The following is a 25,576-nucleotide window of genomic DNA, read 5'->3' as shown; positions in this document are numbered from 1 at the left end:
AGGATTTTGCTTTGAACTCTTAGGGGGAAAAAAAGTTGGTTCTCACTTACTTTTTGGTGGTTTCCAAAACATCCTAATAAACCCCAGCTGTTTGTTTTTTTTAGTTTCCTTTGAAAGAGAAACAGCTCGTGGTAAGGCTGTTCTAAAGAGATGTGGAATGGCAGGCGAATACTTTGAGCCTGGCAGTACATCAGGCACCTTTGGTTTGCTGTGTCTGTTCCTAAGAGTGAAATCCTTACTAGCTCTTGGTACTCACCAGCACCCAGCCAGTTACTTCATGCTTTTCTGGGCCACCCCGGGTCTGAATGGCCAGGTTGTCTCGGTCACCAGGCAAGAGTTCTGTTCTTTGAACTCCATAGTGACCCCTTTTAACCTGCAAAAAAAAAAGGCGGGTGGGGGGGATATAGTCTGAGTTCTCTGCACTGAATCATCAACTTGGAAGTGGTCAACATTCCTAGAATTGCACAGGGTATATACATCAGACTTTCTAACTGGATTAAACCCAGCAATTTCCATATTACCCTTTCCTGAATACTTACGTAAAATATACATTCTTTTTTTTTACTTCTTCCTGTCAGTTTCCCTCTAAGCATGTATATTTTGAATTAATGTATTTTTCTGCATTTTTGGGGAATACAGACTGTCACACTTTCCTGCCACTGGCTACCATCATTAACGCATGCCCTTGTAAATTCTGCTTCTCAGTGTTGGTTGGGTCTTGTTTGCCATATGCCATTTTGATAAACTGTCACCGAGTCCTAGGTTTGATACTTGGGACCTTGTGTAAGCGCTCAACTCTTGGGACTCTTCCTGCAACAGCCTCATCAATGGAAAATAACAGGTTGAGTCCAAAGCCAATAATACCATTACTTTGTTCTGAGGGCTAAGGGTTCATCAAATGATTTACTAAAGACCTGAGAGCAAAAACGCCTGTCAAGTACAAGCTGCTGTCGTTGTTCTCTTATGACAAAACTTGCTATCCCTGTGCATGTCATGATGAGATTCAGAAAGATGAAGTAAGAAGAAACTCGGTTTCTTTGGCTTGAGGCCACTAGAGAATACTGTCCTACTTCCCCCCTCATTTAAAAAGGTAAACTGTGTTCATTATATAAACTTTGGAAAATGTATAAAAATTCACAGAACAAAATTTACCTGTAACCCCTCCATACATATACATTTAGCATAAATTTCTAGAAGTGGAACTGCTGAGTCACAGTATAAATATTTTAAGGCTTGTGATAATGATGGGTTTAAAAATATATATCAAAGAATACATGAAGCAATGTTTGTTTATTCCATCCCAGCCTTCAAGAGTTAGGTTGATGTTTATTGATATTACCTTTGTAATTAGAAAAAAGGATTTACAGTCTCAAATAGGTAGTTTTCATTTTCTTTTATAATTAAGCAAATCTTGAGTTAGATCATAGTATCTAATTTTTTTTTTTTTTTTTGACACTTTACATCAGAGTTGCTTCTCCTACTTGTGAGCCCACTGCCACCACATGCTGTTACTAAGCTGTTGTCTCAGCATCAAACCCACCCTTTATTTTTCTGCTTCATGACACCAGGATTGGCACTCTGCAAACCATGTGGAATCTAGGCCAAACTCCTACTCTGTAAAAAATACCTAGCATTACTGATTTGGAATGCCTGGCTTTCGCCTGTTTGCTTTTCTTTTTTTCCCTGAGATTTCCCCATATTGCCACTATTAGTGAGAGAAAACCAGGTATCTCAGTGTTTTTCTCATATGAATGTTATAAAGACAAAACAGATAAACTCAATAGGCATCTTTTTCCTTCAGTTCCCAAGTTCCAAGCTGGAAGAAATGGTTTATACTAGTGCAGATCTTGAAACAGTTATTTAAAAATGATTTTAAATAATGGTTTTGGTATTCCTCTTTTTTTTAAATAATGGTTTTAAGTATTAATTTGATTCATTGGCTAAAGTAATATGTCTCTGGTCTTTATATATTGAATTTCAGAATTCTTTAAAGGTTTTGTATGTGACCAAAGCAGAAAAACACTACCACGTTGAAATAGTGAATCTTAGCAACTGAGCTGTTGTTCCTCAGCTCATGTAGCTCTCAGTAAAGAGCATTCTGTGCCAATTAACCTGACCCGCTGTGTGCCAAGAAACTGTTGTTAAGTATTTGATTGGAAAATGAATGTTTATATTCAACAGAACTCATTTTAATTAACATATTGTAAAAAGTTTTATATCATGTAGGAAACATACAGAAGTGCAAAGAATTTTTACGTGGCAAATTTTTATACAAGCAAACTACTGCCTCACTTATGTAAGGGGAGTTTGTTGATAAATACATTTTTGGTTTGAGAAAAAAAGATGCAGGCAGAGCTGAGGAAAGTGATTTCTAATACAATTCTACAGATCTGCAATGGGCTAGAAGTTTGTAGGGTGGAAAAAACTGCCTAGAAGTCACTGCTCACCATAGAGCCTCAACTAGGTGAAGAATCAGAGGGAGACCCAGGAATTCATCTCAGCCCTCTCTGGTTGTGTTTTAGCTGCAACAAGCAATAACTAAGAAAAAGGTGCCAATGACTACAGAAACAGGATGCATTAGTCTGATTGCTACAGGTTGATAAACCTCAAGCATTCACTGAATTGCAGGGATCATTTATGCAGCTTAGAACATATTTGCTGTGCCTTTTTGGTGAAGTTTCAGAATTTTATGATGAAATAGAATACACAACTGTTAAAATTTTAAGCTCCTCAGCCACTGTAAACAAATAAAAGAATTGGTTGGATAGGAAAAAATATTTGTAATACATGATAAAGGGTCAGTATCTCTAATGTACAAAAAGCCACAAACTGATAATAAGAATCAACCCAATAGAAAAATGACTAAGGCTACGAACAGGTAATTCATATAAAAGAAAATTCAAATATAAAAATATTCTCAATGTAGTCAAGGAAACAAAGCAATAATGAGATGATACTTCTACCCATCATTAACAAAAACTAAAAAGAGTGGTAATATTCAGTGCTGGTGAGGATGCAGGGAAATGACATCCAAACATTCATTGCTGGGGAGAGTGTGAACTGCTACAATCTCTTTAGAAAAAGATCTGACACCACAGCAATCAGACAAGAAAAAGAAATAAAAGGTATCCAAATTGAAAGGGAAGAGATAAAATTGTCATTATACTCAGATGACATGATTCTGTATATAGAAAACCCTAACTGTCCACACAAAAACTACTAGAACTGATAAAAGAATTCAGCAAGATAGCAGGGTACAAGAATACCATACAGAAGTCGGTTGCATTTCTTTATACTAACAATGAAGTATCAGAAAGCGAATGTAAAAAAAAAAATACCTTTCAAAATTGCACCCCCAAAAATAAGATATTTAGACATAAACCTGACCAGGAAGGTGGAAGACATATGCTGAGAACTATAAACCATTAATAAAGGAAACTGAAGATGATTCAAAGAAATGGAAAGATATCCCATGCTCTTGGATTGGAAGAATATTGTTAAAATGGCCATATGACCCAAAGCAATCTACAGATTTAATGTGATCCCTATCAAATTACCCATGACATTTTTCACAGAACTAGAAAAAATAATCCTCAAGTCTATATGGAACCATAAAAGACCCAGAATTGCCAAAGCAATCCTGAAGAAAAAGAACAAAGCAGGAGGCATAACCCTCCCAGACTTCAGACAATACTGCAAAGCTATAGTAATCAAAACAGCATGGTACTGGCATGAAAAGAGACATATGGATCAGTGGAACAGAATAGAGAGCCCAGAAATAGACCCAAACACCTATGGTCAATTAATCTTCGACAAAGGCAAGAATATACAATGGGGAAAAGACAGTCTCTTCAGCAAGTGGTGTTGGGAAAATTGGACAGCCGCATGTAAATCAATGAAGTTAGAACACACCCTCTCACCATACACGAAAATAAACTCAAAATGGCTTAAAGACTTAAGCATAAAACAAACCATAAAACTCCTAGAAGAGATCATAGGCAAAACATTCTCTGACATAAATCATACCAATGTTTTCTTAGGTCAGTCTCCCAAGGCAATAGAAATAAAAATAAACAAATGGGACCTAATCAAACTTACAAGCCTTTGCACAGCAAGGGAAACTATAAAAAACCTGAAAAGACACCCTACAGAATGGGAGAAAATATTTGCAAACAATGTGACCCACAAGGGCTTAATTTCCAAAATATACAAACAGCTCATACAACCCAACAACAAAAAAAACGACTCAATCGAAAAATGGTCAGAAGACCTAAATAAACATTTCTCTGAAGAAGACATACAAATGGCCAATAGGCACATGAAAAGATGCTCAACACTGCTAATTATTAGAGAAATGCAAATCAAAACTACAATGAGGTACCACCTCACACCAGTCAGAATGGCCATCATTAAAAAGTCTACAAATAACATGCTGGAGAGGGTGTGGAGAAAAGGGAACCCTCCTACACTGTTGGTGGGAATGTAAATTGATACAGCCACTATGGAAAACAGTATGGAGATTCCTTAAAAAACTAAAAATAGAATTACCATATGATCCAGCAATCCCACTACTGGGCATATACCCAGACAAGACTGTAATTCAAAAAGATACATGTACCCCTGTGTTCATAGCAGCACTATTCACAATAGCCAAGACATGGAAACAACCTAAATGTCCATCAACAGATGAATGGATAAAGCAGATCTGGTTCATATATACAATGGAATACTACTCAAGCCATAAAAAGAACAAAACAATGCCATTTGCAGCAACACGGATGGATCTAGAGATTATCATACTATGTGAAGTGAAGTAAGAAAGAGAAAGACAAATACCATATAATATCACTTATATGTGGAATCTAAAATATGACACAAATGAACCTATCTACAAAACAGAAACAGACTCACGGACATAGAGGACAGACTTGTGGTCGCCAAGGGGGAGGGGGTTGGTGGAGGGATGATGGAGTGGGAGGTTGGGATTAGCAGATGTAGGCTATACTCAGATATATAACTGAATCACTTTGCTGCACAGCAGAAATTAATACAACATTATAAATCAACTATAGTTCAATTTAAAAAGAAAAGAAACCAGACAGAATTCCTTGAAAACAGGAACAAATGAGATTAGCAGAGTGCATAACACAGTGTAGATAAGAAATAGATGTTTACTGTATTGAGGGTACTAAGGAGTGCTCTAAGAGGTACACTGCCTCCAACTTGTCAGATTTTTTAACATTTTCATAATTATTAAATGAGGTGGTAAAGATTTTTTTTAAAAAAGAAGAAAGTAATCTGACAATGTCTATTAAGACTAAAATGAAATAAATCTTTTGACTTAGTCATGCATCTTTTGGGGGAATCTATCCTATAGGGGAAAAAAAGGTGGTTGCATGTAGGATATGTATACTCAGATATTTAAGGCAGCATTATCTAAGGTGATGAAAAGTTGGAAACACAGAAGCTGTGTTTATTATGGTACATCCACACTTGGAATATTATGTAGTTCTTGAGAAGCAGACCTGGAGGGATGCCCATGAAATATTTCTTGAGAAAAGCAATTTCAGAGTAATTGCACACTACATCCCCACCTCACCCTGCACACTGGGAATATGTGTTTGTATACATTTGGGCATGAATAAGGGTATAGAAAGATAAAAACCTGGGAAGTTCACATTGGTTATTTCAAGGAGTGGAAGGAGGTGGGAGGCTATTATGAACTCTTTATACATCTTTGGATAGTTTCTCCTTTTTACCACAATCACACACACACACACATATATTTTTTTTTACTAAAGAATATTCTTAGAGGTCATGAAAGCCCTAATCTGAAGAAATGTTCAGGTAGGAAAAGAATAGAAAGCCTCAATCTCAGGAACATCTAAATGTTTGGAAGGAATTCTGGTGTTTCACCTTCCCTGTAAGCATCCCTCTGACTTACCAGGGTTAAGGTAAATTCAGCTATTTCAGTTCATTGCCCCATTTCAAAATACTTCCCTTGGAATCTTTATAGGCTAGGGATTTTCTGAAAAAAACCTTGGAACTTGTTAAGGTCACATGGTAAGTCCTGGTCAGGATAGCACGGACCACTCACCAGGCTGGGCCTGCCATAGAACTGTCGCTGTAGCCTGAAGTGTCTCGGAGAGAAGGCTCATCCTGTCAGTTCTGCTGTTGCTAAGAATCCTTGAGCAAGAAAGACATGCTACCTTCTTTGAACCTTGGTTTAACAAGTGAGGATTCTAAGATTCATTTATGTCCAAAAAGCAGTTCTGTGCTTAAATTGGCTTAGACAGGTGATCTTAAGTATAAATCTGTATCCTTAACAGTTTGGGGGGCTTCCCTGGTGGCGCAGTGGTTGAGAGTCTGCCTGCCAGTGCGGGGGACACGGGTTCGAGCCCTGGTCTGGGAGGATCCCACATGCCGCGGAGCAGCTAGGCCCGTGAGCCACAACTACTGAGCCTGTGCGTCTGGAGCTTGTGCTCCGCAATAAGAGAGGTCGCGATAGTGAGAGGCCCACGCACCGCGATGAAGAGTGGCCCCCGCTTGCCGCAACTAGAGAAAGCCCTTGCACAGAAACGAAGACCCAACACAGCCAAAAATAAATAAATAAACAGTTTGGTTACAAGGAGAGTGGGGCAGAAAACAAATGGCCTGTTTTAATTCTTTAGGTCAGTGACTCTCAAAGTGCTTTGACATGGTCCATAGTAAGAAATATATTTTGCATTGCGATCTGGAATATACAAAGGAAAAGTTTTAGGAAATACCTTTACTAAATGTATCTTTACCTAAGACATTTTATGTTCTATTTTTTATTTTTTAAGAAAATGCTTGTTGTGATCCCTACATTAAATTCAATACTCACTGATGGGTCATGGTCTGCAGTTTGAAAAATACTGCTTTAGGTCATGCATGTGGCAAAGGACATTATGAAGGTGGAAGAAAATCAGCAGAGCCTGGCAGTTGGGTTTTTGTTTGTTTTGGCAAGTCTGTAGACATTTTTTTTTTTTCTGTTTCTTCCTCCCCACTCCCACTCCATCCATTCCCACCCTCCCCCCGAACTCCCCCAGTTGACAAGCCCTCAGGGAGGCCCATGGAATCTGTCCCCATAGGATCCTCAAGTTTAAAGGAAAAGATTCCTGAGGCTAATTTATTCCCTGGTATGTGCGTACGTTAGCTGGAGGGATAGGCAGAGCAAGGACTGAAGAAATTACTCTCTGTCAAGATCGGTCCTGAAGGTCACATGCCCTGGGACGCTTGGGTCACCCCGGCTTCTCATTGTGTATCCCTAGAGAACTGCACAGAGCTTTTTATGGATATCCTTTGGAAAAGTTGTTCCTCACCTCTCCACCCCCTGGATCAAACCAGCAACCTCCAAATAAGCAATGAGGAGCATAAGCAGCTTTTGCTGAAGGCCAGGAGGAACATACCCACCAGTTGCATTTTTGCTTTTCACTGCTCCTACCTCCCCTTTACAAAAAATAGTTTACTGAGGTAAAATTTCACCCCTCCCTTGAACAGACGTTCTGGCTGTAAAGGACAGTAATAGCACAGCTGGTGTCATCTCTGCCCACCATCCCCCCCCCCCCAACCCCGCCCCAGGGAGGATTCAGAGTCACCCTGACACCACTCCTGCCAGACGGCCACATGGGGGACCCAGAGGTTAGCAGGTGACCCAGCCTGGGTCAGAGCCCTTCAGTGGGAATTCTACAAAGCAGCAGGGAGAGGAGGCACTTTCCTTCCTCTGGGGTCTTTAAACATTATAATGTGACCTTGGAGCTGCCAGTGACACTGTGGCCTATAGCATGGAGGAATCTTTCTGAAGTAGAAGGAAAAAATGATACCCTTACATTGAGATCAAAGAGCCAAGAGTTAGAGTTCTGACCCCACTGTGTACCTGGATCCAGCTGCCCTTGAGGCTAGAAGCTTCCCCCCCTCCCTTTTTTTTTTCTCTTTTGCCTAAACTAGTGTGAAGTGAGTTTCTACAACTTGCAGCAGAAAGAGTTCTGACAATGGGAGCCAAAATCCCTCCTGGAGTTCTAGAAGTTGCTCCTCTGGTCAGACACCAAGCACACAAGATAATCAGGAGAGACCATCATCCACCTTAGAGCTTGCTGGAGAAGAAAAGCAGCTGAAAAGGGGCTTCTTGTTATGCCTTTTAACTGAAACTAGATTTCCCTTTTGTTAGCATGAGTTTGATGATATTTACCCCACAGACTGTTGTGAGACTTAAGTCAAAAGGTATAAGGGCAATAATGTAAAATAATGTACAGTATGACTGTGAAGTATTACTTGATCTGGCAAACGAGTGTTTTCTCTTCCCTTCTACAGACACACTAAGAATGTGTTGTCTTTCAAATATGAAGATAGCTATACAAGATAACCGCTCCTCAAAGGGAAACATGTTCAGGAACAATAGCTAACATCTCCTGAGTGCTAATTATGTACCTGACAACGGGCCAAGTGATTTAGCTGCATTACTTGTAATCTTTACAAGAATTCTATGCCCTGTTCATCATGTGGAGGAAAAACTGACACTTAGAGCACTGTTTTTCAATCTAGGGTGGCTTTTCCCTCAGGGAACATCTGATAATGTCTGCAGGCATTTTTAACTGTCACAGTGTGTGTGTGTGTGTGTGTGTGTGTGTGTGTGTGCACATGTGCACCTGCTGCTGGCATCAGGTGGGTAGAAGCCAGGGACGCTGCAAAACTACTCACTGTGCACAGGGCAGCTGCCACAGCAAAGAACCATCTGGATCAAAATGTCAACAGTGCTGACGCTGAGAAATCCTGGCTTAGAGACAACCCAGCCAACCCGCCCAAGGAACTCACAATCTTAACTTGTAACAATGTTACACTGCGACACACATGCACACACACACACACGCTCACACTCACATATGCACACCCACACTCAGAGGGCGGGATGCGTGTTTAGCATCATAGTTCTTCCAGCTCCTAAGGCTCCCTGCTCAGGGACTGCTAACAAAAGCAGGGCAGGGACTATTCTGGAGGTCAGTAAAATTGTTTGATAGATCCAGGACAGGTGTCTGGAAGACTGTCGGAAGGCCCTGAGTTTAAGGAACAGCAGGCACTGGACTGGCCGAGGACTTTAGGCTATTACTACCCTGTGCAGCATAAGAGGAGCCGGTCAATCGAGGGTATCTTCTGAAATCTGGGCCACTGACCTTGTTCCAGATGAGGACAGGGGTTGGGATTCCGATGACCTCGCAGCTCAAGTACACCTGGGCGCCAGTGACATTCCAGATATCCCTGGGGGGCGTCACGATGGAGGGACCTATAAGAGAGGGCACAAAGTCAAACCATCCTTTTAAGCAGTCTTTAACATCCGTCAGCGTGCTAGTAACCTGTAAGTATTACTAGGAAGCAAATACCTCATTATATTTAGGAGGCTATCCCCTCTGTTGATTACCTGAAGCCAATTGCAAAGACCAGACCTAGCTTACCCCAGCCACCAGCAGGAGTTTAAGCTATTCTTTGGTGATGCATACATCTTGACAGTCAAAAAACAATTAGGAAGAAAAGCATATTGCTTAACAAAATTTTCTTCTCCCACGAATCATGCTTAAATGAGTTTTAATTTACCAGCTGTTTTGCTTATCTGCGACTTTCCAATTAATATAGTGAAATTTTACTCCCCAAATAGTTAATGTTTTTCTTTTTTATATACCAGTATTTCTGTTTGGGGGGGAGGGGCAACAAACAACCACTCCTTGGTTAATGTGCTGGACACTCGTCCCATCCACTGCTAATTCACAGTGCCTGGTTTCAGGCGCCAGGGGCCTTCAGAGAGTCCGCGTCAGAGGGAAGGAGAGCCAGGAGCCTGGGGTGACAGCGCACTACTTCCAGAACTGAACCTGGCCTGAACCCAAAGCTCGACGCCATTTCTTCAAAGAATGAGTTAATTATTCCCTGTGAATTTCAGCTCTCCACTGCCTTGGGTCTTCCAGCTGAATAAAATATCTAACTTTAGGGTCATCTTGCATCACAGTCCTGGGAAAGGGACAACCTCCCCTTGGGGCCTGGAACGTTTTCTGGCATAAGCAGCATTCAAAGGGCATGAAGTCTCCCCTTTTGCAACAGGCTATTTCCAGCCCACGATTAACTTCTTGAAACAGAAAGGAAATGATAACAGCATGTAAGATTTTTCCCACTCATCTAAAGTATTGGAAGCTGATTTTTTAAAAAATCCCTCAGGGTAGTTTTATTTTTCCCCTTTGTAAGAATGTGCAAAACAAAGTTTTGAAAGCTCTAAATATATTTCGTGTTTCCTTCCCTCTAAACCCTAGGTCTGAAAGGAAGCATCTATCTTGGCCAGGGGTCTTGGCTTTTCTGTGGCAAACATGGACGTGGTAAGCACAGTGGTGCTGTGTTTATGTGTGTTGCTGGCTCTGTCTCCGATGCTTCCTCGTCTGTCCTCACCAACACAAGGCCCCACAAAGGGCAGGGCAGGGCAGGGCTGGGCCCCACTGCATCCCGGGCTTCCTCCAGGGCCCTGGGACCCCAAGAGCTTGGACACCACAGAACCGGATCTGGCTCACCTCTGAGGGCCCCGAGAGGCTGTCCTCCTTCCCACACACGGACTTGGTGGGATGACCTCAAAGCTCGGGGGGTCTCAAGGGAGTGTTCTGAGAAAAATACACCAGTGTTCAGAGATTGGAGGGGCTCGGGAACAAAGCTGCCTCTCACGTAGCAAAACCACATGAGGAATGCAAGATTCCTGTGAGATCTGTGCCTCAGCCTTGTGACAAACCACTTACTTCAACTCGCAGCCATCTCTCTACAGGCGGAGCAGGGAGCAGAGTTATCCGTCTTTGCCAGGGGCAGATTCTGGAGAGCACACGGAAGAACTCCAGCCTAATTTTCTGTCACACATCTTGAAGACATGCTATGGATTCCTCTGACAGCCTAATTTTAAAACTAAGATATTCTTTTTTAAAAAAATTTTTATTTATTTATTTATTTAGCTGCAACGGGTCTTAGTTGCGGCACACGGGATCTTTTGTTGCGGCATACGGGCTTCTCTCTAGATGTGGTGCAGGGGCTCCAGAGCATGCGGGCTTAGTTGCCCCACGGCACGTGGGATCTTAGTTCCCCGACCAGGGATCGAACTGGCGTCCCCTGCACTGGAAGATGGATTCTTAACCACTGGACCACCAAGGAAATCCCAAACTAAGATATTCTTTATTTTACTTATTTATTTATTTTTGGCCACACTGCGTGGCTTGCAGGATCTTCCCTGACCAGGGATTGAACCTGGGCCACCACAGTGAAAGGCTGGAATCCTAACCACTAGGCCACCAGGGAAGTCCAAAACTAAGATATTCATAGTTTTAATATAGTCTGATTTATCAAAATTTTCTTTTATGATTAGTGCTTTTTGTGTCCTGTTAAATTTTTTAAGCGTAGCCCATGGCCCTAAAGATCTCCTGTTTTCTTCTACAAGCTTTATGGTTTTACCTTTCACATTTAGGTTTGTGGTCCATCTTGAATTAATTTTTGTGTATGCTATGATGTAGAGGTCAAAGTTCATCACTCTCTCCCCAAAGGACAACCAATTGTTTTGGCATCATTTGTTGAAAAGCCCATCCTTTTCCTACTGAAAGTGGTGCCTTTGTGGTAAATCCATTGATCATATATGTGTGAGTCTTTTTCTGGATTCTCTATTCTGTTCCATTGGTCTATGTGTCTATCCTTGTACCAACAAACATGGTATGATTTAGAATTAAATGTAATAAAACTGAAGCACTGAATGGAGAACGGATCTGTTTTATCTCCCTGCAATCCTCTCCTTATTCCATGAAGCAGAACATTTCAGAAGGAGCAAAAATTCTTTAAAAACATCTGAACCTACCCAGGACTACTCTGGATGAGAGCCATCACCAGGGCATTCAAGATTAGGATGAATCACGCTGTGAGTTCCTCTTTCTCTCTCCCAACTCTTGAAATACATATTACACCTTGGGTGGATGGGCTGAGTCAATATTTGGACCATCCCGAGAACATAAATAATTTTGTCAATTCTGCTACCAGGCAATGCCTAGAATTCAACAAGATTTGCATACCACAAAAATCTGTATTACTCACTGACCCCTGTTGAGTTGATGGGGTGGAGAGGCAAAGGAAGGGCCATCAGGACCAGTTTGCTGCACATTTACAAAAACCCTTGCTACTTCAGATGTCCTTGAACAAATGTTGACCCACAGAGACACCAAGTGGACACGTTCTGTATGGAAGTGAAGGATGGTGAAAATATGTGGGGCTGATACGATGGCAGATCCAACAGCACTGCACCCCGTCCCCACCCTAAAGAACCACCATCCCGCATACTCCATTGACAAGCAATTTCACTGCCAAAATCACCTCAAATTGCATGTGTATCATGCAATTCAATTCCTGAAGGTTCTGTTCTATCTCAGGAGAGCAGCTGACAAAATGACTCTTTACCAAAATAATTTCTAAATATTTCCACGTTGCCTTTTTTCCAAGAAGGCCAAAGCAGATCCAGAATTATTTCTGTTTTTAAGGATAAAATAACTTTTTAGTTCATTCTGAGCTCATTTTTGGGCAGAAAGCTCAAAATCAGCCCTTGAGGCCAAGCCAAGGGTAACAACATTGCCATCTAAATCATACACAGTGTTTGGATTCCACTTAAAACAAGTCACCGAATATTTAAATGTATAGGGACAAACACCAGAATAGGTTCAATTATTTATTTATCCTTGCCTTTGTTCCAGTAAGGACTTCAGGCTGCACAAACATGTGTCTAGCAGACATCCTGTACAGATTAACTGCCCACTGCCTCTCTCCTCCCCTTCCCCACTGTGGACAACCCCAGGCAGCAACCAAGCTGTCACAGTGATGCCTGGTGGCTGAGGTGGGGAGAGTCCATCCCAAGACTTTCCCCACCTCCAACTCACCCTATCTTTCTGTCTCAGATGAATGTCCCCAAACCAGGCTACTCCATGTTCCATTCTTACCTTTCTCAACTCAGTTCTCATTCGATTTCATTCGATCTTTCTCAGCTCTCTAAGTTTGTTTTCTTGCTCCCTTATTTTTTATAAGTCTTGCCTGGTAAACTTAGGTGGTCTCTTCCTTTTAATCAATCCTTGCAGAGAAAGAGGAAGAAAAAGAAGGGAGGGAGGGAGGGAGGAGGTAAAGGAGAAGGAGAAGAAAGAGAAAGTGAAATAAAGAGAGCCAGGTCCTGAATGAAACTGTGTAAGGAAGAAGAAAGTTTTAAGTTTGCAAGAAAACTAGAATTCAATTTAAGGAACCAGTGTCACCTTAAAACTACCTGGAAGGAGTCAGGTTCTGCTATGGAATGCCCACCTAAGTCTACATCCTCCCCCTCAGACACTCTTAATTAAATTCTAGACAAATGACCCACAGACCACAGATTGCTTATTCAATTATAACCTAAAATTAGCTATGGTCTGAAAAATCACTAAAGATATAGAAAAGGAAGAATTGTCGATGGATTTAAATTTGGAATATTTCAATTTGATTCTGAAGAGGTAAAGAAGGGCAGTGCTCACAAAACACGCAAATGTCATGAGAAAAAGACCCTGAAATAGAATTAATTTTGAACTTGATGAGAAATTGATTCAAACTGATCTTACATAAAATTGTAGGAGAGGACAGAGTTAAAATCTGTTATCCTATAAAAAGCATGGGAATAATATAAAAGAAACATGTGAACAATTTCCTAGTCTCTTACAGAGCACAAAACACTCCCCAGACATGACCTGAGATGCCCTCACCATGTTACCATTAAAACAAACAAACAAAAATACCCAAAGCACTTTTGGGAAGAGAACACTTGGCTCTGGATCCTTGTCTACTGCTTATAGCCAAGAGACCTTGGACAAGTCACTTACCCATTTATACAGAAGAAACCAGGGCAGGTCTAAGAATGTTCTTTTTGGGTTGGAAGTGAATGTACCCATCATGAATGTGTCCTAGAGCACAGTCATATGGCATCTTTGACATCCATGAAGTTTTGAGGCTCTACTGCCTGGTTCTGGGAGCTCTCATTCCCTACAAGTCAGTCCAATGCACCACCTCATCTACCTAAATGCACTGTACATGACTCATAACAAAGTTCATTCTCCCAGTGATGAAAAAAACAGAGCTTGATTATAAAGGTATCAGTGGCTACCTAGTTAGCCAATTTTTTAATCTGGAAAAGCTGCACAGAAGATGTTAGGAGAGGTCATGTTTTGGAGCTAAATATACATACTCCATTGAACCTGGGAAATGGTCAAAAGTCAAATTCTCCTTAACAGTCAATTTTTGTTCAATTTTGTTGATATCCTATTCAACCACATTTGTTTTCATTGCTGCTTTCCCATGATCTCTCCCATGTTTACCCTACAAATTCACTCTTCTTTCTTATTTCTACCAAAACTCATTCTCTGCTCCTAGCATTCACGCTTACTCTCTCATTACATGCTTATTACCACTTCTAGAACCTTTGCTTATGCTGATGCACTTGCCTACTTGGGATGTCCTCCTTCCTCTCATCTATTATCTATGCCCTACCCTTTATTTGGAGCTCTAAGGCTGAAGTTTCATCTCCTTTTTGACTTTTTTTTTTTTTTTTTTACAGCTCCAGTTTGCACTTATTTCTTCTCTGAAATCTTGTTGAGTTCAGAGTTAGTGCCACACAGCTTAGTGCATCATTATTCTCTAGTGCTTTCCTTAGCAGGGCTAACTGAAGATGCCAGTGTCCTGATAGAGTCATAACTGAGCTAGAAACTCTGGAATCAGATGTGCTTCGTGTTCATTGGGAGAAGGGACAGACCAGATTGTATGTAGTGGAAAAAGGGCAGCAGTCAATTCAGAACATAACATGACTACTCATACAGAACTAAGAAGATAGCCACTATCTTGAAAATATACCAGTGTACACATTTGCCAAGGTACCTAACCAAAGTGGTGCTATAGTCACTTCTTATTTATCAACTGGAAGATTATTCACTGTGACTTTCTTTAATCTTCCACTTGACTTCCTCTTGCCATAAACAAGGTTTCTTGGCTACTGCCCACTCAACAACCAATTTGTATACAATCACGGGTGTAAAATAATTTAAATATATATTAGCCAAGAAAGTTCCAATGAGAAGGGTAGATCTGCTATGGGGAAACGATCATCAATCAACCTCACATCAAAAACAGGGTGTCTGCAATATGCTGGGTTATATTATTCACATTATAGCTCTCACTGAGTACTTATTAACATAGCTAGGAGAGTCGAGTATAAGGACTTCTCCAAGTTATGGTAGATTTGCAAACCACACTCATCTTGTCTCTTAATGATGCTGGGTCCTAAAATAGCTCACAGAGAGTATGTGCATTCATACCAAAAAAGGAGGGTTTAGGAACGAAGTGAGACACCACATATGGAGATAGAGTTCAGACAACTTGGCAAAAATCCCCAGATTGGATTCCGATAACACATTGAAGGGAAAAGCACCAAACAAAAGTACAAAATGGGAAAAGAATAGTAGGAAGGCACTATGGCCAAGAGGGGGAAGGGGATGAAATATGTGGAAACTTCCTGATATTAACTAAGGGGAAGCAGGAGCTGTATGGCTAATTAAAGGGCAGAGCCATCTGCCAAGGCAAGTCATTTCGGGAACTTCTAGAGGTGCGGTGATACAGCAGCTGACCCTAGGTATGAGAATCTGACACACGGTCTCATGGGTATCAGCTGAGAACAGTAAGGGCAGGAGAAAAAAGTACTAAATCTTAAGCACCATAGGCCAGATTTAACTTCAGGGTTTTTGTTTAAGGCAAAGTCATCTCGTTATGGTTGCTACTGTTGGTCATTTACATTTTAGTGTGAGTGAAGACCCAAAAGTTTATAATGATGGGGTTCTCCCAAACACTGCTGGGGGTAAAAGTATGTAAGAAATGCTTCTTCTTTTTCGGATACAATATATTGAGGTGGGATGGGGAGGCTTAACACATATAGACTGAGATTAAAATGCTAGGAAGATAATAGACTGCTCTACCACTTCTGAGTTATGTGACACTGAACAAGTTATTTAACTTTTCTCAGTTTATTCATCTGTGAAATGGGATAATACCTAAGTCATTAGATTTTCAGAAAGATCAAACAAGATACAGCAATTAGCACAGTACCTGGCATGGGGTAAACACTCAGTAAGTATTAATTACTGCTTTTATTTCAAAGTAAATCCTTATGACTGGAGCTAATACAAATTGCTTCTTCAGAGAATGGAGATGACACATCGTTTGGAGCTGGGGTGGCTGGCAAAAGGAGCTGGTATCTGAGCAGGCCCTGAAGTTCTGAAGTAAAACTTTCTCTCAAGGAAGGTTTTCAACTTCAGAGACCTGCCTGAGCAGAGGTGTGGAGGCAGGAAAACACCAGCTGGCTGGTGGAACAGCAAGCACCCCAGTCCGCTCGGGGAGAGCATAGCTGAGATTCGGGTGTGGACCACACTGGAAGGAGGCGGGGGGGACACTTTGTGGTCCATTGCATCTCTAAATGTTGGAGAGATGTGATTCAAGTGGCATTTCAGGAGATGACTTTGGAGGCCTTTGCAGCAGGACTGGGACAGGGTGGGGATTAGAAGCCTAAATCAAGGTGGTAGCAATGGGAACAGAAAGGAAAGAGGCAGAATCGAGAGATTATTCAGGAAGAACCAACACTACCCGGGAACTGACTGGATATGGGGAAGAGGGAATGAGTCAAAAGCTGTGGGCTGGGTAAGAGGAGGCGGCGACACCACGGACAGAAGCCAGGGTGTCTGTCTGAGGAAGGCCTTGGATTGGAGAAGGGGGAAAGGATGAGTTTGGGCTTAGATTTGCGGATTTGGGCAATGAGGAGGTGCCGAACCCCACAGAGAGAAAGGAAACAGACTGGGGGACCAGTGGTACCAAGGTAAACACTGTCAAGTTTACACTTTAGCCCTGGCAGGCTGGGTGGGTTCCTGCATATGGAAGGAAGACAGCTTTGGCTCGCTCTCCCATGGACAGCTTCTCTGGAGGGAATTCCATCAGCTCGCTGCTGACACCCAGCCCATTCTCACCCCACCCCATCCCAGGTAAAGCGGGGGAGTAGACAGCTAAGACACTGCTTAGCAACCAGCCACTTATCTGCAGGGGCAGTTCATCTGAAAGCAGACTGTCCAGTATGATGCAACCCTGGTAACGGCATATACAGATCCTGTGAATTACATTTCCTGGCTGACAGCTAGTTATCTCTGGGTTAATGAGACACCCCATTTTGGCTCCAATCTTTGATACTGAGAATCTTCTTAGAGTGTATTAGTCTTTTTTTTTTTCTGTAGTAGATATCATAGTATTCAGATGTGTTTCTAAGATTGTGACTCTTGCAATGTCTCAGAATTATCCTAAGTTTGAACTGACCATGGAACATAAAAAGAAAGTTGCTGTTTCTTATAATTTGTTGCTTGCAAACCCAATCTCTTATTTGATGATGTCTTCTTATTCTTTTCCCCTAACAAGTATGGACCCAGCACAAAATGATAGAATAATAACCAAGGGTCTGACTCCAGGCTGAGGTTCCCACCCACAGGTGATTCTGGTACATGTGGTCTGGGGTCATCCTTGGAGCAACGCTGCACTAGGTAAAATAAATCCATGAAGGATTTAAAGCCAAGTTCAGATGTGTAAGGTGGAGAGATCACTCTGGTGGCCCTGTGGTGGCTGAGCTAACCTGGGGCTGTGTCAGCAACATCGCCAAGGGAGGAGCTCACGGATCTGGCAAAGCTCCCACGGCGCTGGAATAGCTAAACTGCCATCACAACACCGGCATGGCTGACGTCCACACAGGTTACGTTAGCGGGCTACATTTTTATGTGGTTTGAGCATATGGAAGAACTGACTTCCTACAGAGTACCTTTATGAAGGGAAACTCCCTAGTTATGTGGGTGTATCTTGTTCATGCTAATGGAGCCTTGGAAATACTTTTTTTCCCCACATTTCATGGGCCTGTCCTATCTGGGCTATGACTCACCTTAAATCCAACATGTTAAAATTTGGGGTCACTTTTTCCTATTCTGCAAGCACAGAACTGGGTGGGGAAGTTTCCACAGGAGGGCACTTATTACCACCTGATTCTGAGCTTCCTAGAAACCCAGAGAGCAAGTTCCCCCAGGACACTTCATCTTTGAGTCCTTGCCTTCCCTACACACCCCCAGTGCCTGGCATCGTCAGGCACCAGAAGTGTTTCCTGAACCGAGCTGTGAGCTGTAAGGGGAAGTCGTCCAGAACCTGGAGGCTCACCCACCCTCAAAGCTTAGTCTCTGTCCATAGGCCCCGAGCTGACTAACAAGGGATGTAGTCCAAAGAAAGAGATGCTCCTGAACCCTGCCCCTAGGGGGAAGGATATGAGGGACCGCCAAGTGGCCTTCAACTTCAGGAGGGCTGGACTTGCTAAGCCTAGTGCCTGGAACATTTTGGAAAGCTGAAGAGGGCTGAGGCCTGAGCTCCCAGGAGGCCCTGGGAAGATGCTACCATGGGGCCACTCCTGTTCCCTGTCTACTAGACAGCCCGGGCTCCAGGAAGCCTTCCCACATGGGGTCTTTAATAGAAGACTAAAGTTCTTCGGCTCCCTGAGAACTAGATAAGCCCTCAACTCCACTTCGTCCAAGGAAGAGATTTACATTGTAGGAGGCCCAGTAAATCCCTCAGGCCAGGCTGACCACCCTGGAAGCAGACGGTGGGGACTGACAGTGCAGTACCGGGTCACCCTTTTAGATTAGGAATTATCAAAAAGAGGAGATTTGTTCAGTCTCTGGAAGGTTATGCAGGTTGGAAGAGATCTCGCAGAGGGGCATCTGCAGGAATAACAGGCACCAGACAACAGGGCAAGCCCCAGCCACCCGAGACCCGGCCTCTAAGAAGGATGCTGTCTTACAGAGGCTGCCAATCCTGGCTGCACGCTGGGCTCCTCTGGGAGCGGTTAACTAGTACGCGGGCCTGGGCTGCATTCCCAGAGCTTCGCGTTGGTCTGGGCGTTGGTCTGGGTGTGGGGTCTGGCACTGGAATTAATTTTCTTCAACTCCCCGGGTAGAACCACTCAATTAAAACACGGCTTCAGAGCAGGAGATGCTCAGATGACAAAGACAACACAACGGTGGAAAGTAAGAGAGGAGAAGAGGAGGACAGATTTGGAGAAACATTGCTCCCAAGGCTTTTCAGGGAGAGGCCGAGGACACTGGGAGGTGCAAGCATTTAAGGAGAAGAGAGGAAAGTTCCAGGAGCTGGAGTGAAGGGTATAGATACCCGATAACCTTCTTACTGTTACTATTATCGCTCTAGCTCCATGGGGGGGACAGTGGGCCATGTCTGACCTCCCCCCCTTTGTCACAAGCTTTGAGTTGCCTGCTCTCAGAGTCTCAGTAGTTCTCCTTCTGTGTCGTTTTCCATTTTCCTAAAATAAAGCTTTTAGTTCACATCCCCAGCCCCGCCCCTGCCCCTCTCCTGCCCTCGGAATTTCTACCCTTGATGGCAGTGCCAGAGATGGGGCTCTGCGTCCGTCTGGAGTCTGTGGGTCTCATTTAAGAGCCCACTAAATCCGGACCCTTTGCCTTTGCTCATTTAGAGTCAGATCGCCTCTCTGCTAAGACGCGTTCAGCTCGGCTTTGCGAGGGTCTGGAGCCGCATTAAACACAAGGGATCTGTGTGAGGCACGGCCCCCTCCGTCCCCCCCAACCATGAACACAGTGCGGGGCATGCCGTGCCTGTGCCTGGCTGGCATTTTTACCCGGTGATGTCTTCGCCCGTCAGGCCCCAGTCTCTAGAGCTCTCATGGTTACAGTTGCCTCCTTGGCCCAAAACCCCAGACATTAATCAGCCGCGCATAACGGCTCCCCCTGTTCTTTCTCAGTGTTTTCCCCTCCTTCACTTGTGCCCTCTGGTTATTTTCTGTACTCCTCTGTGATCTCCACAGACTTGAAAGCTCTCAGCTATTTACCCCCAGTCTCATCCTTTGTTTATCTCTGCTTTGCTGAGTGTTCTCAGATTTCCTCCCCACTTCCTAGTAGGATTTAGGTTCCTTCTCCCATGTTCTGCACTTTTCTAGCACTGCCCTCCAGGCTCAAACTGGAACAGAACGTTCCTCTTACCCGTGGGCTAATCCTTCTCGCGTGCGTCCTGAGTACTTACTACATTTGCTACTGTGTACTTGCTTTGTGGACATACTGTGTGTTCCCAGTATAACAAGACATTCTTTCTGAGTACTGAGAGGAAGTTCACATTACAGAAGGTGCTAGATGTGGGTGCAGTGGACCATCTGAGCTTGGAAGAGCTGGATTGTTCAAAGAGGCTCAGAAGTGCCAAGTAACACTGCTCTGAAAATCAGGGAAATGGGCAGGTCTCTGATCACGGGGGAGGAAGATCTCTCTAAGAGGAACTGGGGGACTTTGAATAAGAGTTTTGTATTTTTCATTAGTGAGGCAAGTCTTGCTTGCTCTTGTTGGGTGGAGGTTGACCTGGAGCCCACCCTGCTGGGTGTGAGCTATGAAAAGTGGGAACCAGACTTCCCTGGTGGCACAGTGGTTAAGAATTCACCTGCCAATGCAGGGAACACAGGTTTGAGCCCTGGTCTGGGAAGATCCCACGTGGCATGGAGCAACTAAGCCCGTGCGCCACAACTACTGAGCCTGCGCTCTAGAGCCGGCGAGCCACAACTACTGAAGCCTGTGCGCCTAGAGCCCGAGCTCCGCAACAAGAGAAGCCACTACAATGAGAAGCCCTCGCACTGCAACGAAGAGTAGCCCCCGCTCACAGTAACCAGAGAAAGCCTGCGCGCAGCAACAAAGACCCAATGCAGCCAAAAATAAATAAATAAATAAAAAATAAATCAATTAAAAACAAAAAAAAAGAAAGGTGGGAACCAGGTAAAGGAAAGCTATGCTCCCTCATAGGCGAGTAGTTACCCCAGAAGGAGGGTCTCTGGGGGCATAAAAATGCTCTTTGCTGCTCTTACTGGTATTTATAGGACCAGACAGCTTTACTTTGGCATCTTGATTATTTTCAGACAGTGATTATTTTTCTATAATTAGTGGTTCTTTTTCTTTTCTTCTTTTTTTTGAGATTTGTTTTCCTTGAGTTGTTAATTCCTTTCACAATGCAGGAAAAAAAGGGGCTCTCATGGTTTCAATAGTAAACTGGGTTTTAAAGGTTAAGATACCGCATCTCTACAAGGACTGGGAGCAACTGCACGTGAAGCGTGCTATGCGGCCTGTCACAGAAACGTCCTTTCCCTCTGCAGGTGTTTCTTCTAGGGCAGCCGCCAGCTCCAGCCTTGGAGATTCTATTCTTCTGTTGAAGTAAAGGAAAGTAATTTCCTTCCAGAGCAGTAGCTGGGATTTCAGACTGGGCACCTCTTTAGAGCAGCCGTATGCATAAAAGCAGGAAACTCGTTCTTTACAAACTTGGGGAAGAAAATGTCTAGGATTTTCCCGAAATTGACGTAGAAGCTGCGCTTTATGCCTCCTTAGTCCTTGCCTTTTGGGTACATTCTCAGGGGATCTCTCTAGCAAACGTGTGACCCCTTTAGCAAGCTGGGGGCTTCAAAGATGAGGCTGGTTCACAAGTGGGTGATGCCTGCTCTGCCTGTGAACAAGGGGTGGAAGGCAGCCCAGACTTATCTAGTCCATGGGAAAGGATTATGGTCTCTGAGCCTGTAAATCAGTTAAACTGACACTTGAAGAGAAGAAAGTAGACTCAAATAGATAAACTGAGACAAGACCCCCGGGACAAGCATGACGCTGGTAATCATGAAACCTGCTTCCGCCCACATATCCACGGGAGCTTGGCCTCTGTAAAAACAGTCATGATCTCTGCAGCTGAGAGAGCTTAACCTCACTCACAGACAGTTCTGAATAATGCTTTGGAAAATAAGCAAGCAGCATTTTAACCTACACAGCAATAATGAGGAATAACAGATCCACAAATACTCCAGTGTCAGCACTAGATAGCTTTCCCAATGTCATAACATGCTCAGACAATTAAAGAACAGATATTTTTGGAACATACTGATCAACAGATGTAAAACTGGGTTGGCCAGGGACTTCCCTGGTGGTCCAGTGGTTAAGACTCTGCGCTCGCTCCCAATGCGGGGGCCCCGGGTTCCATCCCTGGTCAGGGAACTAGATCCCGCACGCCACAACTAAGAGCCCACATGCCGCAACTAAAGATCCCACATGCCACAACTAAGACCCAGCACAGCCAAACAAACGAATAAATAAATAAATTAAAAAAAACAAAACAAAAACTGGACTGGCCAGTGGTTTAATTCCTATTAGTTAGGGGTTATCAAAAGAAAAATGTCATCCATTCATCATTAATATCCATTTCCTGTAATGAGAGCACTAACTTCTACTGTTGCCTAGATGAAGTTACTCCTTAAGGGAAAATCCCTATGGAAAAAGGTATAAAAGTTGAGAAAGACTCACAATGAAACTAACTAAATCGAATTTCAGCATTGTATGGCACTAAGCAGGTAAAAACAAGGAGTGGATTAATTCATTCAGGTCCTCCACAAACTAAGTGCTGTGCTGGGCAACAGGAGGAATGGAAAGATGACGGGGTTGGACTCCTATCTGATATGGATTTAGAATCCACAAAGTGTAGACTAGAATACAAGTACAGAATCAATTATAATATGGAAGGAGTATGACTGGTCCTATGATATAAATATAAAAAGCATTCTGACTGAGTAGGTCAGAACTGAATTCATGGAAGAGGAAAAGGGCTTTCAAAGTTAAAGGCAGTGGGTGGGGTTGGTAAGGAAATTCCAAGCGAGGGGGTCAGCCCACTCGAAGAGGTGAGATGTCGCTGTATACTGGCGTTAGGGTTTACAGCCCACAGAGAGTTTTTATATCTATTACTTCATTTTGACTTTCCCAACAATCAGCTAAGCAAGTCATTTTACAGATAAAGATATTGAGGTTCACTAACGTTGAGTGTCTTGTGCAAAGTCCCCAAGCCTGGGAGTGGTGTGTCCAGGACATGAATCTACGTTTTCTGAGTCCAAACCTAGAGCTTTCCCTAGGCTCCTGTGGTGCCTCTCTACACAACCCAGTATTGCTGAAGTGTCCCTTCTTGCTTTGTTTTGTTGGAGGGTGAGGGGTTTGGAGAGAAGGAAAAGAAATCTTGAGAACTGGAGGGCAGACTAGATTGCAGCGGTTTTCAGTGTCAAGGCAAGGAGATTAGGTATGTCTACAAGTTATCATGAAGGAAAGAAAAACAAGATAATGAAAACATTAATGTCTTTTGGAGAAAAGATTACACAATTGTGAGAATCCTAAACAGAGGTCATGGCTCACCATTCACACTCCGGCCTGAAATGTTTCAGGGGTATTTTCTGGGGGGTTCTGGGTAAGCAGTTTGGACTTGTAACCCCAAACAGGTCAGAATTATCCTGCTCATACTGAATGCTCAGCAGATGTTAACTCTACCGCGACCACATAGAGTCCTACCCACATCTTAGAATAAAACAGTCTGAGAACGCCAGGCCTTTTCGTTAGATTTGAATGGTTTCAATGAATGTTTAATGTGAAAATCAGTATTTGAAAATATGCTTCATGTTTTGTTTTGCAAATCATTAAGAAGATGCCATCTTCTTAGAAAGTACCTTATATAGGCAGGAATCCTATGAAAACTTTATATTTTATTTTTATAAATGTATTTATTGATTTTTGGCTGTGTTGGGTCTTTGTTGCTGCACGCGGGCTTTCTCTAGTTGCGGCAAGCGGGGGCTACTCTTCGTTGTGGTGCGCAGGCTTCTCATTGTGGTGGCTTCTCTTGTTGCAGAGCACGGGCTCTAGGCGTGCAGGCTTCAGCAGTTGTGGTGTGTGGGCTCAGTAGTTGTGGCTTGCGGGCTCTAGAGTGCAGGCTCAGTAGTTGTGGTGCACGGGCTTATTTGTTCCACAGCATGGGGGAATCTTCCCGGACCAGGGCTCGAACCTGTGTCCCCTGCAGTGGCAGGCGGATTCTTAACCACTGCGCAACCACGGAAGCCCTTTTTTTTTTTTTTTTTTTTAATAGAAAACTTTAAAAGTCAATGTTAACAGTTAGTAAACATTCATGGGCAGAGCCAAGCAATCCTTCTATTAGTGAAAATGTCTCCTCTTTGGGCTTAGATATGTTTCAGATTTACATCTTCATCTTGAGAAAAAATTTAACTGCCAGAAAGGGGAGAAGGGTTCGAAATGCCTACATTTATTTAAACTATAAAATCCAGAATAAATAAGATCTGGCCCTGAGTATGTTCCCAGCCTCCTTTCTTGCCTCGTCCCTCCTGAACTCTGAGCTCCAGCCATAATGAACTTCAGTGTTCCTCAAATGTGTCCTGCTCTCCCTGGCCCCTAGCCTTTGGGCATGTCATTCCTTTTCCTGGAACATTCTCCCCATTTCCCATTTCTCCCCATCTTTGCCTGGTTAACCCCTAGATATCCTTTAGATCTCAGTTATCTTTTTGTTTGACAAACCTCCCTTGATGTCTTTCCTCATCCCCCTCCCCCTTATTTAGAATGGGGGCCTCGTCAAGAATATACAATGGGGAGGACAGTCTCTTCAGCAAGTGGTGTTGGGTAATTTGTACAGCCACATGTAAATCAATGAAGTTATAAGAAACCCTCACACCATACACAAAAATAAACTCAAAATGGCTTAAAGAGTTAAACATAAGACATGATACCATAAAACTCCTAAAAGAGAACATAGGCGAAACATTCTCTGATCTAAATCGTACCAATGTTTTCTTAGGTCAGTATCTCAAGGCAATAGAAATAAAAGCAAAAGTAAACAAATGGGACCTAATCAAACTTATAAGCTTTTGCACAGCAAAGGAAATCATAAACAAAACAAAAAGACAACCTATGAACTGGGAGAAAATATTTGCAAATGATGCAACCAACAAGGGCTTAATTTCCAAAATATATGAACAGCTCATACAACTCAATAAAAAAAAAACAAATAACCCAACTGAAAAATGGGCAGAAGACCTAAATAGACATTTCTCCAAAGAAGACATACAAATGGCCAAAAGGCACATGAAAAGATGTTCAACATTGCTAATTATTAGAGAAATGCAAATCAAAACTACAATAAGGTACCACCTCACACTGGTCAGAAGGGCCATCATTTAAAAAAGTCTATAAATAACAAATGCTGGAGAGGGTGTGGAGAAAAGGGAACCCTCCCTACACTGCTGGTGGGAATGTAAATTGGTGCAGCCACTATGGAGAACAGCATGGAGGTTCCGCAAAAGACTAAAAATAGAGTTGCCATATGATCCAGCAATCCCACTGCTGGGCATATATCTGGAGAAAACTATAATTCAAAAAGATAGATGCACCCCAGTGTTCACTGCAGCACTATTTACAACAGCCAAGACATGGAAACAATCTAAATGTCCATCGACATATGAATGGATAAAGAAGATATGGTGTATAAATATATACATATACACACACACACAATGGAATATTACTCATCCATAAAAGAGAATGAAATAATGCCATCTGCAGCTACATGAATGGACCTAGAGATT

The 25,576-nt window shown here is 42.9% G+C and overlaps 1 protein-coding gene across 1 annotated transcript in view; it reads right to left on the bottom strand.

The window, feature by feature from the left end:
• IGFBP7 (insulin like growth factor binding protein 7) overlaps window positions 1–25,576 on the bottom strand; it is a 74,430-nt gene that overhangs the window by 1,850 nt on the left and 47,004 nt on the right. The window contains exons 2-3 of the mRNA XM_059922923.1: window positions 9,189–9,298; window positions 257–373 (exon numbers count right to left, since the gene is read on the bottom strand). Of these exons, the coding sequence (XP_059778906.1) occupies window positions 257–373; window positions 9,189–9,298 (227 nt within the window). The remainder of the gene's footprint in view (window positions 1–256; window positions 374–9,188; window positions 9,299–25,576) is intronic.

The sequence above is a fragment of the Balaenoptera ricei genome, chromosome 5, assembly GCF_028023285.1.
Source record: "Balaenoptera ricei isolate mBalRic1 chromosome 5, mBalRic1.hap2, whole genome shotgun sequence".
Lineage (NCBI taxonomy): Eukaryota > Metazoa > Chordata > Mammalia > Artiodactyla > Balaenopteridae > Balaenoptera > Balaenoptera ricei.
This window is presented reverse-complemented; position numbering and strand designations above follow the sequence as displayed.